Consider the following 13,582-nt stretch of genomic DNA (forward strand, 5'->3'; position numbering starts at 1 on the left):
TATTGTGAAGCAAGATAATACAGTATAGCATTAGGACATAGACTAGTCATTGCTAGATTTTTGTGTGGCAGAGTGGGAAATTGGCTCAGTAAAGCAACATTAGAGGTTCTACCCATACCATACATTTAAGACATTATTATGCCACCTGAACAGTCATGGCTTCCCCCAAAGAAACATGGGAGCTGTCGTTTGCCCTTCACAGATCTCTTAGTTCCCAATATTCTTTGAGAGAAGCCATGACTATTCAGAGTATGGTGTGGATGTGACAAATTTCTATGGATGGTCCTTTTTGTTACGAAATAAACTAAAATGGTTCCAGGCCATCACATTTGTACTTCTGTGACATGGGCATAATGGCTAGTTGCACTAAAGACACGCAAGTCCTGTGTGACATCTTAGAGAATATTTAATGTTTTTGTAAACTATTCCTGTTACTTCCCCCTCTGTGAGCTTCAAGGGAGGAGGACAATATATGTTAGCCATTCATCTTCAGATTGCTTTCCAGACTTTGTCTTTTTCTGGACAACAGGGAAAAGGAAGGTGATTACTGTAGCTCAGGCTTTCAGATTCAAGGAAGAGGCACAGCTTCTCTGCAAGTCTTGAGGAACCTCTTCAATATTTCTGGTAAGTCAAGCTATGTTGTTAAGACTTGTGCAGGCTGTTTTCTGAAGCACACTTGACCACTGAACCATCCTAGTTCTTACAAGATGGTAGAATACAAATAGTCCTGCACAAAGGAGATGGACTTGTGAAGGGGCAAGGGTTCTCTGACTAGTGGCCTCTAGGGCAGAGATAGCCAACCTTACAAGTGTTGTAGTTCACAACTTCCATCTCTTAACTCTTGGTCATCCTGGCTGGATTGAGGAGTCGTCCACAACAGCAGGAGAGCATCATGTTGGCTACCTTGCATGCCATCCTATGTTTCCCCCATACTTTTAATAACTGGACCAGTTTCCTTTTTCTGGATTAAAATTTGAGGTAGCCTTCACACTCATGAGTTTCTTAATCAGTAAACAATGCCTGTGCTACAGATTCTAACTCCGCTGTAGCACAGACCACCTCAGTGAAGCCCACTGCATCCTTGTTCTCTCCAGTTGATGTTGCTACCCATATAGTGGCAGAGAAGGGATCAATGCTTTAAATGTCAGCCTCCTTTAATGGGCAGAGGTGGATGCATCAAACAGGTGAGACTTTTCCAAAATATTTCTCTTCCAGCACAGCAGTATATATGGACCTACAGTTTTGTAGCCACTGCACTAATGAATATAATGTAACAAAACAAACACAAAGCAAAACACTGCTGGGAAATACTGAGAAACAAAAAGACAACTTTTAATTATGACTTCATAGTCTTATGCAGCTAGAAAAGCAACATACACATACAACATATGGTACTCCAAAAACACTGACGGCTACACAAATAGATATGTTAACAATAGTTTGCACAACAGTGAGGATGACAAACATGCATCTATATAGAGATGAGAATGGGTATCAGAAGTTCTTATATAAGGGATGGCCAAGGGCTTGTTTATGCTAGCAGGTGACTACATGTCAGTGCTTAGTTGGGAGCTGAATTGACTGTCAGTTGACCTGAAACAACTGCCCAAGAAATTCTGGGAATTGCTCCAGGCATGCCTGAAAGGTGTTTGCACAGCTTTCCTTTTTTTTAGTGGAAGGTTGTCTTCACTAAAGTGTGACCTATTGAAGTTGAGTGGCTGCAACTTCAAGACCGTGCCTTATCTTTGAGATTTTATCTTGCATTTGTATGGTCTTGGTTGAAACAGGTCACATCTAGCCAAGCCAGACAGGAAGTAGGAAGTACATCTTAGTTAATTGCCCCAGACAAGAACCTTCCTCCTAGAGTACATAGTCATGTGAATGATTGTAAATGGTTGTATCAAGCTGCAGCACAGACAGGTCCCGATGAAAAATTAAGCACTGTGTGCATTACTGTGAGTTGACAATCAAAAGGTGTTTATGAACCTTTACCAGATATATGTCTGGAGCAGTAAGCTACAATACTGATGTTCAGCATCAAATTTTCACAGCTGTTTTGAAATCAAATGAGGTTTCCAACTTTTCTGCAGACTTAAAAGACAAAGTTCTCCAGCAAACATTCCACCCAGCAGTCAGAACAGAGCATGGTATATCTCCATACATTTTGTTGGTCCATCACTTTAGCTAACAAGCAACATAAGGAGACAGTATTGGGTGAGAAAGAGACATGGGTAGCATATTACATAGGATGGAATGCATGTATCAGAATAAATTGTTAATGTATTCGTACTATCCCTGCAACCAGCCTATGTACAAATGCTATACAGAGTTAGGGAATGCATTGCTCCAGAACATCTGAACTCAGAGCTTGTATGAAGGTCTTTGTTGTTTCACCCCACTGACACCAAATGCAAGCAAGGCACCCATGTGCAAGTCCTACTGAATTCAGCCTTAATTCTGAGTATTTAAGAACAGAATCTGGTTTAAATCCATGCATGATAAAGTAAACCACAGTGTTTAATTATAAGTCACACTTAATGCCACATTAGTTTGAATTTTATGAACAAAATTACATGTATGTAGAATTTTATTACATAACAATTCTATCTCTCACAAAGGAATGGGTAATACTTAACCTTAAAAAAGGTTTACATTTTTATTTCAGCTTGCTTCAGAACTCTGAAACAGGTGTTCAGGTTTTTTTGGTTTTGTATTTTTTGAAAGCAGTGCTTTAAGGTCAATTTCTGCAGTGTGGCTTTCTCAATACAGAAAATAAGCATGTCACATGTGAAATCTCCCCCACAAAGATACATATATAGAGCATGTAAATAACCTTTTACCTTACATTGCCTGTTAACTGGATTCAGGCAATTTAGTGTTGACATGCCTGAGGAAGATGTTAGGTGATATTTTTTAATGTCACAAATCAGCTTTTGATGCGGCCAAATGAAGCAAAATCTCAAAACCCTCTTTTCAACATTATAATGGTGTATTAAATAATACACAAAGGCAGGAGTAAACTGAATTGAGGGGGCTTCCTCTTCCCAAGAGTTCATCTTGCCTTCAACCAGCAGGTGGAACTAAAGCCCAACTTTCACAGGCAATGGGCGATTGGACATTTCCTCTCTGCACACCAGAAAAGCTTCAGAAGTTAAATTCCACTGGTTTCAATGGAACTAGGAAGTGTTCATAGGATTGCAAACTTAAGGCTAGAATTCTGTACTCTTATTTCATACACACCTGGGAGCTTGCTCCATTGAACTCTGGGACTTATTTTTAAGTAGACATGTATAAGATTGCACTGTTAGCGGCATTGATTTGATTGAGACAGCCCCTCCCAAATAAATGTCAAGACAATACTCTGTGTTCTGCATAACAAATCACTAAGAGGGATTGCGCATTTAGAGTACCAGAGAAGGAAAACAATTTATAGCTTGCCTTTCTTTCATTATGGAACCCAAGGCAAGGCATAAATGACTCTTAGGTAGTCCCCATTCAGGACAGACCAGACCTAAACCTACTAAGCTTTAGCAAGGTATAGTTCCATGTTGTCTCATACCATACCCTGTGACAAACTTTTGAAAATGCTCAATAAAACTTTTCATGAGTACTTCCACTGAAGATCCATTTTTTAAATTTATTTTAAAATATTTTTAAATTTTGGTGAGGTAAGCTTGCTAAACAAGGAAAGGCGAGTCTAAGCTTCAAACAACGTGTTTTAAACTATATTTAACTGTAATGAAGTAAGATGATTGTAGAACTAAATTGTCTGTGTTGGAGACTAACATGAAGACAGACAGCTCAAGCATTAAAATGGGATTCTGACACTTGTGATACCATATAAGAAGAATGTATTATGGTCACAACAGACTGCTTTTGCCACTGAGAAACTTACATTTATTTTACCGGGGTCTGTATAGGACAAGTTCAAAAAGCACAATGGGGCTTACTCCCAGGTAAGGTGTTAGGATTGCAGGTTTAGTTAAGCACCCAGAACACTATTCACAGTGTAAACTTTGCTTTCCCCCAAAATAAATCTTGGGAAGATTTGTTTCTGAAAAATAGAAAAATCACAATAAACTATGGACTGAATATTGTTGGCATTCATTACATTTTTAGAGCACTGGATGAAGTATAACTGACGGCATCATAAAAGTGGCATTAAGGAGCCATGCACTACAAGCAGGTGAAGAGTAAATCTATTAGCTCAACATAAAAAACAATTCTGGGGTGGTCATGGCACAAACTCATTATTATAATTTATGAACTCCAAGAACATTGCTGTAATCAGAATTGTTTTCATAGAAGAAACCCTTAAAACATTAAAATGTGTTTTACAGCTATTCATTCTTAAGAGATTGGCTGGCTGATCTTCATAGCCACCAATTACAGTGCAAGAGCTTACAAAGTAAAAGCCACTGAGATTTCAAAACACAATCACTACCATAGTTAAATTGTTGAGGAAGAATCAAATTAAGCTTTATTTCCTGTTAAAACAATTGTAGTGCTTTTGGATTGCTTCAAAAATCAGTCTCAACTTAATGATTTTATATTAAATACAAATAGAATCTGCAAGAAATGTTTCTAGATTTATTCATTGGCGAAAGAGAAAACCCTCCATGCAGAGTGCCAATATTGCAGTTCTTCAAGATGTCTTTGTGGGTCCGCCATGGCTATGCAGTTTTCTTCTTCTGTTCTACAAATTAATAATGGCAGCAGGGAATACTAGAACCTGGCATTGGCAGTCAGAAAGAGCAGTGGATTTCCCCCCTTAAAAACACACTTACTATATAACTTCATTATCTATTATTAAATATGTTTACTTCACCCAAGTCTATCCTGATAAAAAGCAAAAAAGTGCACTTATAAATGCACAGGTTATGAGTTCTAAAAGTGTTTAAACGGCAGTAGATTTGGCTCAATTTGCAAGACAGGAAGGGTATGAAATACTGGCATTTGACGTTAATAGTATTTTGATAGTCATGATTCATGTAAATATCTCACTCCACTGGCTTGTAGTTCTTGACTGGCAAGGAGGGCACATTTCCAAACAAAATGTTTCTGGTCCATTAATCTGGGAATATTAGATGCCATTCTAATATTTTGATTCTGCCATAAGTTTGGCCACAGATTTGGTCTCCAGATTATTTTTAAAGCACAGTTGTTCCAATATAAAACACTGTACTTTTACATAGCTGACAACAAAGTTGATGAAAAGAGCACATTTCATAATATAATACACTAATCTCTTCATCCTGTAAGAAGGTATTCACAGTCAGTCTCCATCTCTATGCCGTTACCTCTAGCAAAATGAGGTGTGTTCCATTTTAATTTAAAAGAAGTGTGATGCCCCAGAAGAAAACTGAATGGCAACTAATTTGCCTGAAAAGTTGAGTGACATGTAGTGCTTGAAGGAATATTTCTGCAAGAACGGGTGGAAACTTCCAACTTAAATCAAAGTCTGCAAACCTATGTTGTCCACGTTTTCTTCCATAAATGAACCTGAATTGTTCAGCAGAAGCAAGATTAAAAAAACAGTTTAACTTATCAGAACCAATAATGTAACAGTATCTACTGGTGGCAGTGTCTCCTCACTGGGGCATATAACCACCCTGCTTTACAGTCTGTGGTAAGTAACACTTTGGGACCTCATCCTCTGTCACTGCATTTGTTCTCATTGTTTCAAACTCTGCAGCTAGTCCTTTGGGGCTTGGGTGGAAAGCACCTGCTAAGGCAACCTCATGTTCATCTGGGCCAGAGCTACACATTTGCAAAGTCTGAGGTCCAGCAGCATCTTCCTCATTTATTGGAGAAATCTGTTTTGCCCCATCCAAATGAGGCTCATCCATGACTGTATCATCGTTATTACAATTCTGTTTGAAATAGCGATGCCTTGGTGTCGAGTTGTCGCTTCCCAGCACTGGCGGATCTTCGGGCCTCTCCTCCGAGTCTAGTAGAGGTTGCGTTGACTCAGACCTTGAAAAGACTTGGACTGAAGGTATCTGGTCCCGGTAGCCATTGGGTACAACAGTTGAATACTGCACAGTGCTGGAAGTATTTTGAGCAGGTTCGCCTTCATCGCTGTCAGAAACGCTTTGTCGAGGAGAAGACATGCAGGATGACCCCCCTATACCACTGCTGTGCCCTTCTGAGGCATTTTTCTCCTTTCTAAGCAAGTCAAAAGGCTTAGGATCCTGTTCAGAAAATGACTTCTTGTCAATTTCAACCACACTGACATCAGTAAAGCTGCCTTCTGGATATATTTGATCTTTGGAATGATGAAAATGCTAAGGAAAAAACCATAGATTTAATTAATGCTACCTTTAAATGATGCAACTTGATTAACTATGTTCAGGATCTAGATTATGCTGTCATTAGCATGCACTCAAAAAGCCTTCTAGGACTTATAGCTACTTGAACAGCGAGTTAGTACAGCTCCAATTCAGTCTTTTGGCTTTAACGCCCTATCGCCTAAATACTGAATTATTCAAAGTTCACAACAGTGCTACTGCCGTATTTGCATTATTCTCCAAACATGGTTCAAAAAGTTTCTGTATATAAAATTGGATTCTCTCCAGGATAGCAAATTCATTATTTCTACTTAACGGATTAAAAATATTAAGTTTCTTCCATGTTTACGGATTCAAAAATGCAACAGTAATTCCCTCCTCCACAACTTTTCAAATGAGAAGTGCTGGACCTTGCATCTAACTGGGTATTTCTTTTTATTTTTCATCTTTAAATCTCAATACATGAGAGTTTGTTGTAGCAATCTCCATGTTCCCTAAAGGAGTAGGCAGATTTCAAGCCTGCAGGATCTTTGTTTTTTCTCAGACCCCACAGATCCACCAGCTGGAGCCAAGCACAATTCAGTTGATTAGAAAGAGGGGCAGAGGTGTTCTTAGAATTGAAGACGAGAGCACCTCTGAGTGCCTCTCAGCCCAGGAATTTGTTTTCATTACCAGAAATTAGCTCTCTATTCCAAATCCCCCCCAGCTTTATTTCAGCAGTGTTATCCAAAGGAAAAAGTTGCTTTCTGATCTCCAGCTGTTTGCAGCAACATCAGTAATCTACTAAAAACCATCCAAAGATCTACCTGAAATTTGTTATCTACCTTCTGTTCACCTCTGCCCTAAAGGCATTCATATTTATTATTTCAATGGTGCAAGAGTGCACCTGGCGGTGAACACTCGTTCTGGGCCTAATATCGGAAATGCCCTTTCCTTCAGTGTCAAGTTATTATTCCCCTTCTTTCTGTACTTGTGGCAGAGGTCAAGTGCCAAGAAGCAACTCTCCACTCAAGATTTTCCCTTGCAATACAACACTTTTCAGCTACTAATTTCTGGAGCAATTTGTAACATCTCTACACTGTTCTGAAGACTCAGTTTCGGTTTCTGTTAATGCAAGTCCTGTTTTTAAACACAAAGTCACAGTTACTGTTGGACTATGAAGAATTTTTGTGGCAGGGATACTCATATCCCAAGAATGGATGCTATTAAATTCCACAATAAAATATTTTATTTCTAGCCTGTTTTCACTTCCCAACCATTACTATCCTTTTACATCCTACTGCCACATTAGTGGTTTAACTATGGAAAGGAAGCATACAAATAAACAATGATGAGGACGACAAATTACTTCAGAATAGTCTGTTTTTGTTCTTACCTTTGATGGTGTTTGTGGTGACCACTGGGCAATAACACTCTTAGAAGGATCAGGCACGTTAGGCCAGATGTGCTTCTTGATGCTGGCAAAGGATCAAGAGAAAAGTCATTGCATTGCAAGTGCCTACTGATAAACTTACACCAATGTTAAGCTCCAACTTTCAGATTCTCAATGTTATGATTTTTGAGTTTTGTATATAGGTGAACAGGGATCCTGTGGTCTTGGCCACACCTTGTGAATAGGGGAAAATATTATGCAGACAGAAGATGTTTCAAGTATTCTAGGTCTGATGCTAGATCTGGAAAACCACTGACAGCCTCTTTCCCCTTCACAGTGAGGGCAGCTCTGACTGAGAAAAGGAAGCCAGGAGAGACTTGCACTGGGCCAGGTTGGAATGTTTTCCTTACTTAGCATCACTATGGCTGTAAAAGGAAGGGGCAATAAGGCCCAGAAACTACAAAAGTCTGTTTTCTTTCTTTCTAAACAAATGCATACAATCCATGACACAACCAAGAATGTTCTGTTCCACACCCCAGCCAGATGCACTGCTCCATGTGCCATCTCTATAGGAGACATGGCTGGCTGGGATGTGGAACAGCCTTCGCTGCTGCAGCACCCTAGCTGTGGAACATTCCCTTAAAAGGAGATAATTGTACTCCCCCACTCCAACAATATTTAGGCAGGTGGGTTAAAACTAAAGGATTCTGACTTGCTTTAATTCCAACCAGGTTGTGAATCTGCTCATCATCTGTTTTAATGCTATGAACTGTCTTGAGGGTACTTTCAAGAGCTGAAAGGTAATATGTAAATTATTACACACACATACACCAACTAAAATATGAGAAGTTTTATAAATTCTTTCTGTAGGATTACAAAAAGCAGGGGTGGGAAATGTCAGGCCCAGGGCCTGAATGTGAACATGGGACCCACCCCAAGCTATACCCCTTTCCCTGACCCTGTGTTCTCTTCTGCTGTTGCCTGGCTGGTACATGCCCTTGAATTGTGATAGTTGCCCTTGCTTGCCTGGAAGGAGAGATATGAGTGTATGCAGTGTAGCCTATTATCCAAAGAACAATATCTGTTTCTCTGGCATTTTGTATCCACCAGTGTCAAGCAGCAGCCCCTCCCTGCCTCAAGACTGCCCATGAGGAAATGCAGCCCTGGGCTTGAAAGGAAAAAAAACCCAATCAGAGCAAACTCAGGACTTTTGCCTAATACCTCTTTCAGTGTTAATGCAGCATATTATCCATGCAATGTACTGAAATAAGGGTGCTTACCTATCTCGTTTGTTGAAGCAAAATAATACACCTAAAAGAGTAAATAGCAGGATTGCTAGGCACACAGGGACAACAATTGCTTCAATTTCTCCTTCCGCTAAAAGGTAAAAGACAAAATGTTAGATGTTTTTAATATCTCCCTAAAAATGCTGTGCTTAGTACAATCATATTTTAAAAACATGAAATCCATTAGTATAAAGTAAGTCTTTCAGAATCTGATCCTAGTCTTCTTTGCTTGAGAAAAAAAAAAGTTTAAATGATTTAGATGAGGTTTAAGGCATAATACGCAAATTCTTCTATTTTGTTACACTTTTGCCCTACTTAAAAATAAATAATAAGGCAAAGCCTACGGTGACTAACAATAAAATCCAGAATAAAAAGTAACTGATCCACACAAAATAAGCAGTAATACAATTCCAATATCAAAAGGAAGGAAGAGCAGATTTAAAACGTAAGAAAGGACAACTAGTTGAGAACATAAATTACAGCAATATGGCAGAACAAATCCACCCTGGCAGGCCAAATGCCCACTTACATAAGGGCTTTGCCTGCCAGCAGAAGGCCATCAACAAGGGGGCTAGGTCTATGAGCCTCCGCTGTAAGGAGTTTCAAAGCCCGGATACAGCCACTCAAAAGACCCTCTCTTAAGTATGTGAAGATAATGTAAAAAGGTATCTCTAGGTAATATGCAGAGGTGAGAAAACATGTGGTAATATTGACCCATCTTAATTCATGTTTTCAGTGAGTGTCCATCCAACCTGTGTGGTGTGATGCCATCTAGTGTCCAAAGACAGGGAATGCACTCAGTCAATGCACAGGTATGCACAGGTATTCTATTCCTTCCAGTTATTTTAAGCGGATGCTTTGACTTCAAATGCCATTTCTGTCATTGGGCACTAGATGGCATCACATGATGGATGGACCCAAGCCACCTTTCAAATGAGACTAATGGTTGCTTTTGATAATCAAGTGAGGGTTATCAAGTGTGGAATACAGTCCCAGAGTACTACTTAAGGTTAAACTATGAAACTAGACATGTGGCACTACCAACGCATACTAGGTCCCGAGCAGTTCAACAATTAAACATATTAAACATTTTATGTAAGAACTTACCAAATTTCTTTGTAGTAAATGTAAAAGCAGGACCCCTTTTCCCTCCATTTTTTGTGTATGCTGCTACCTGCACCATGTATAAAGTGTCACTTGATAAGGACGACAGTGGGTACTCCGTTTTAGAAGGGTCCACAAACACAACTGGAAATAAAAATCACCCATTTGATATGCGTTATATAAAACAGTACAGCTCTTGTATTAACACTATACAAGCAAAACCAGTTTTACCCATGACTTATAATTTTCATGATTCAAATAAAAAGAAGATGTGAAGACTGTACTTCAACTTGCATGCCTGGTAAATAAAACTCTTCTATAACACCCCTACCACCAAATAAGCAGTACTTGTTTCAAGTTCAATTCTCTACTAGAAAAGAAGTGAAAGTGTAAATAGAGATCTTGTTAGAAGTTTGTGACCTTAATTTAAATAAATTAAAAATTTAAAGGAAGTGTAAAATAACGTATGTTTCATTTTCTTTAAGATTAAACTTCAAAATTGTTTTTAAATAAAAATATTTAACACAGCAATAATGAAGTTTGCTGTAAGAGCACTGGTGCTACAAAACACTAAGCTATGACTTAGTGTTATGTGAGCAGAAGCAAGTTTCAGCCTCATGTACTCCCCGCCCCCTTCCTTCTCCAGGCATGACTACAACAGGACCGGAAACATCCCCTCCAGTTTTTTTTTTTTTAAACTAACCAGAATATCATTAGACCTGAACTGCTGAAACTCTTGTTAGTTAAACTATACTAACCAAGATCAGGAACCACAATTTGATCTTGGTTTGTTTTTAACAAATTATATGTTAAACCAACCAGTATTTCCGTGGTTTAGAAGCAATGATAAACTCAAGTTTCTTTAAAACAAGTGAAGTGCTTTCAATCCCTTTGCAGTCAACACTGGAGAAGAGGAGAGCGATCACCCATGGCTTGCTTCTGTTTCTGCTTCTCCATGTAGTGCAAAACCATGGTTTAATGTTACTTCTGAAGCAGGCCACAATCTCCCCTTTCTTTCTGCATGTGTGGAGAAACCCTCCTCTCTATCAAATGAAAAGGTTTGAAGAAACTCCAATGCATAAATCTATGAAAAAGTATTTGCTGAGATACCTTACTATCTTGGCAAACGAGCATGCTCTCCATTTATCTTTTGGGGCTGTGGTAGGGCACATGGGAGGAGGTAAGATATTTAGATTATGCCACTCATTAGTCAAAATGAGCATCTGGTGCTGTGTACAAAAGGCTGTAGAAAAGTCAGCAAACACTCAGATGCTTTAATGCCTAATGACTTTCCAGTGACCCACTATTCAAGAGGTATCCTCTGCATTCTACATCAGCTGCAACCTCCAGATCATCAAAACAAACTCACATAGAGCATATTATGCTTGTCAGGATATGAAAGCTTGAAGAGCTTTTTATATATTTCACGGAAGTTGTAAAAGGCTAAATGCCACACCAAAGAGAGCCGACTCAGTAATTGGAAGGAAGTGAGCTTAATTTATGACTGAAAGTTCCTATAGATCACAGTCAAAAGGAATGATTTTATAAAAGAAAAAAATTGTTCCTAGAAATATGAGCCAGCAAAAAATATAAGCATAATGAGGTATAGCAATTACTACACTTGTGCCACATCACTATAAGTTATGATGCTGCTGCAGACATAAATGATAACTTAAAATGTCTGGAGTTTGGGTAGAGAAAAAGGCAAAAATAAAGCTTAAAATGTATTTAGAAAAAGTAATCTCAGTCGAATCATATATTTAAACATAATAAGCAAAACTCAATTACCTGTTTCATTTCCAGTAGCTGTTCTGTAAATTATATTGTAGTATTTGATAAATCCATTCTGTTCTTCTACTGAAAGAGGTTCCCATTCAATAAGGGCGTCAGTTTTTCCAACTTTTGCTGTCCGAACAGTGGGACCTATAGCAGGTGCTATTAGTGGAAAATATTTAAAAATTAATTCTGAAGAGCAAATTCTAGATAACTGCATATAGTAAGTTTGTTATATTAAAATGCCATTTTATCTGTTTTAATATGGAACAAGACTGAAGGTATACTGGTAAATGACATACTATGTCTGATTGTATTGTAAGAAAAGAAGAACCTTTAATTTTCAAAGTCTGTATTTTGTTGAGATTTCTAAGAAATTATTATAATAACGAAGACAACAAGGTTTGCATAATAAGAGCCCGTATATTAATAACTATGTACAGAGAATAAAAAGTAAAAAGTAAAAAAACCTCCACATTTAAAAAGTATAGGCCATTTATCACAGATTTTCATAAATATTTCCAGAGCAAAGGAGAGAGGAGCACATGAGTAAACACTAGATTACTAGTCACATCAGAAGAAAGCTAAAGACTCTGGAGGTTTCTTTCTTTACTTATCACATTAAAAATAGAAACCATATGACCACATGAATCTGGTTTGGCCAACCCTTAAGCTAGCTGCACAATGTGAGTTAATTTCTCAGAAAACAACATCTGCCCAATGCAGTCATGCCACCTATTGATGGAGAAGTTCGAAGACGTTTTTGGCTACTGTCATGCAAGAGAAATTCTGGTGCTTTAAACGTACCATCTTCTTCAAGGTATGCTTGTATTGATCTTTCTTCTCCTTGACCATTTGAATATAATGGATACACACTTATTTTATAGCTTTTCCGTGGCTTTATGCCTCCTAAGGAAATAATTTTAAAAATCAGATTTGCATATTCACATATATATAGATCCACTGACATTTCCATTTTGAACACTAGTTCATCAATTTCCTTTAATCAAATCCCTTCATTTACACTCCAGCAGCCTTTTCAGCTGAAGAGTGGGGTACAAATACTCTTAAATACCTGGAAAGTCAGCTGAACAGCCTAGAAGTTATTCTAAAATACATCTGAATGAATCTTGGATGCTATATAGGACATGCTGGTAAGTGATTGTGCAAATGTTTCATACTTATTCTCTATCTGAAATGTCTAAAAGGGAACTTTTGCAGTTGCGATGACCAAGCTATCCATGGGTGGGGACAGAACAGCATTCTCCATGAAAATCTGTGAAGTTACCTAGTAAATGCAGTGTCAGAGAGTTTCTTAACTATACTGGAAAACTGTAATCCTGAAGAAGCTAAACATACTCCTGGCATAGCTGTGACACCCAAGGTCTGTTTTCCCATCTGTTGTTAGTGTAGCTACTGAGCTCTGTTGTCTCTCTTGCAGGCTTCAATATGTTCCCCTGACACAAAAGGGATGAGAAGCAGGATCACCTCTGGACTATGATGAAAGGGAGACTGATTTTATTCAGAGCTCAGTCATTGGCAAAGAAGGGCACACACACTGATAGACTTCACAAAAGGGCAAAACTGGCATGCTGTAACATTGAATCAATCTCTCTCAACCTATAAAAAGTGCCCTAAAGGAATTCCTCCCCATGTGTGACAGGAGCTTAGAGACTCACTAAAAATATCAGATATTATAGACATATTTATATTTCTTTTATATTTAAAAAGATGTCAAATTACAAGTGCCTTTTTAT

General features: G+C 38.3%; 2 protein-coding genes across 2 annotated transcripts in view; one reads left to right on the plus strand and one right to left on the minus strand.

Moving 5' to 3' along the window:
- LOC308457887 (uncharacterized protein) overlaps nt 1-13,582 on the plus strand; it is a gene marked incomplete at its 3' end in the record, with an annotated part of 71,395 nt that overhangs the window by 24,233 nt on the left and 33,580 nt on the right. The gene's annotated exons all lie outside the window — the stretch shown is intronic.
- The window catches only part of IL6ST (interleukin 6 cytokine family signal transducer), a 32,377-nt gene continuing 20,106 nt past the window's right edge, over nt 1,312-13,582 (minus strand). The window contains exons 11-16 of the mRNA XM_080972473.1: nt 12,633-12,734; nt 11,841-11,987; nt 10,056-10,196; nt 8,943-9,039; nt 7,666-7,747; nt 1,312-6,287 (exon numbers count right to left, since the gene is read on the minus strand). Coding sequence (XP_080828599.1) covers nt 5,592-6,287; nt 7,666-7,747; nt 8,943-9,039; nt 10,056-10,196; nt 11,841-11,987; nt 12,633-12,734 — 1,265 coding nt within the window. The 3' untranslated portion in view covers nt 1,312-5,591. The remainder of the gene's footprint in view (nt 6,288-7,665; nt 7,748-8,942; nt 9,040-10,055; nt 10,197-11,840; nt 11,988-12,632; nt 12,735-13,582) is intronic.

This window comes from Podarcis pityusensis (assembly GCF_964106645.2).
Source record: "Podarcis pityusensis genome assembly, chromosome: 11".
Taxonomy (NCBI): Eukaryota; Metazoa; Chordata; class Lepidosauria; order Squamata; family Lacertidae; genus Podarcis; species Podarcis pityusensis.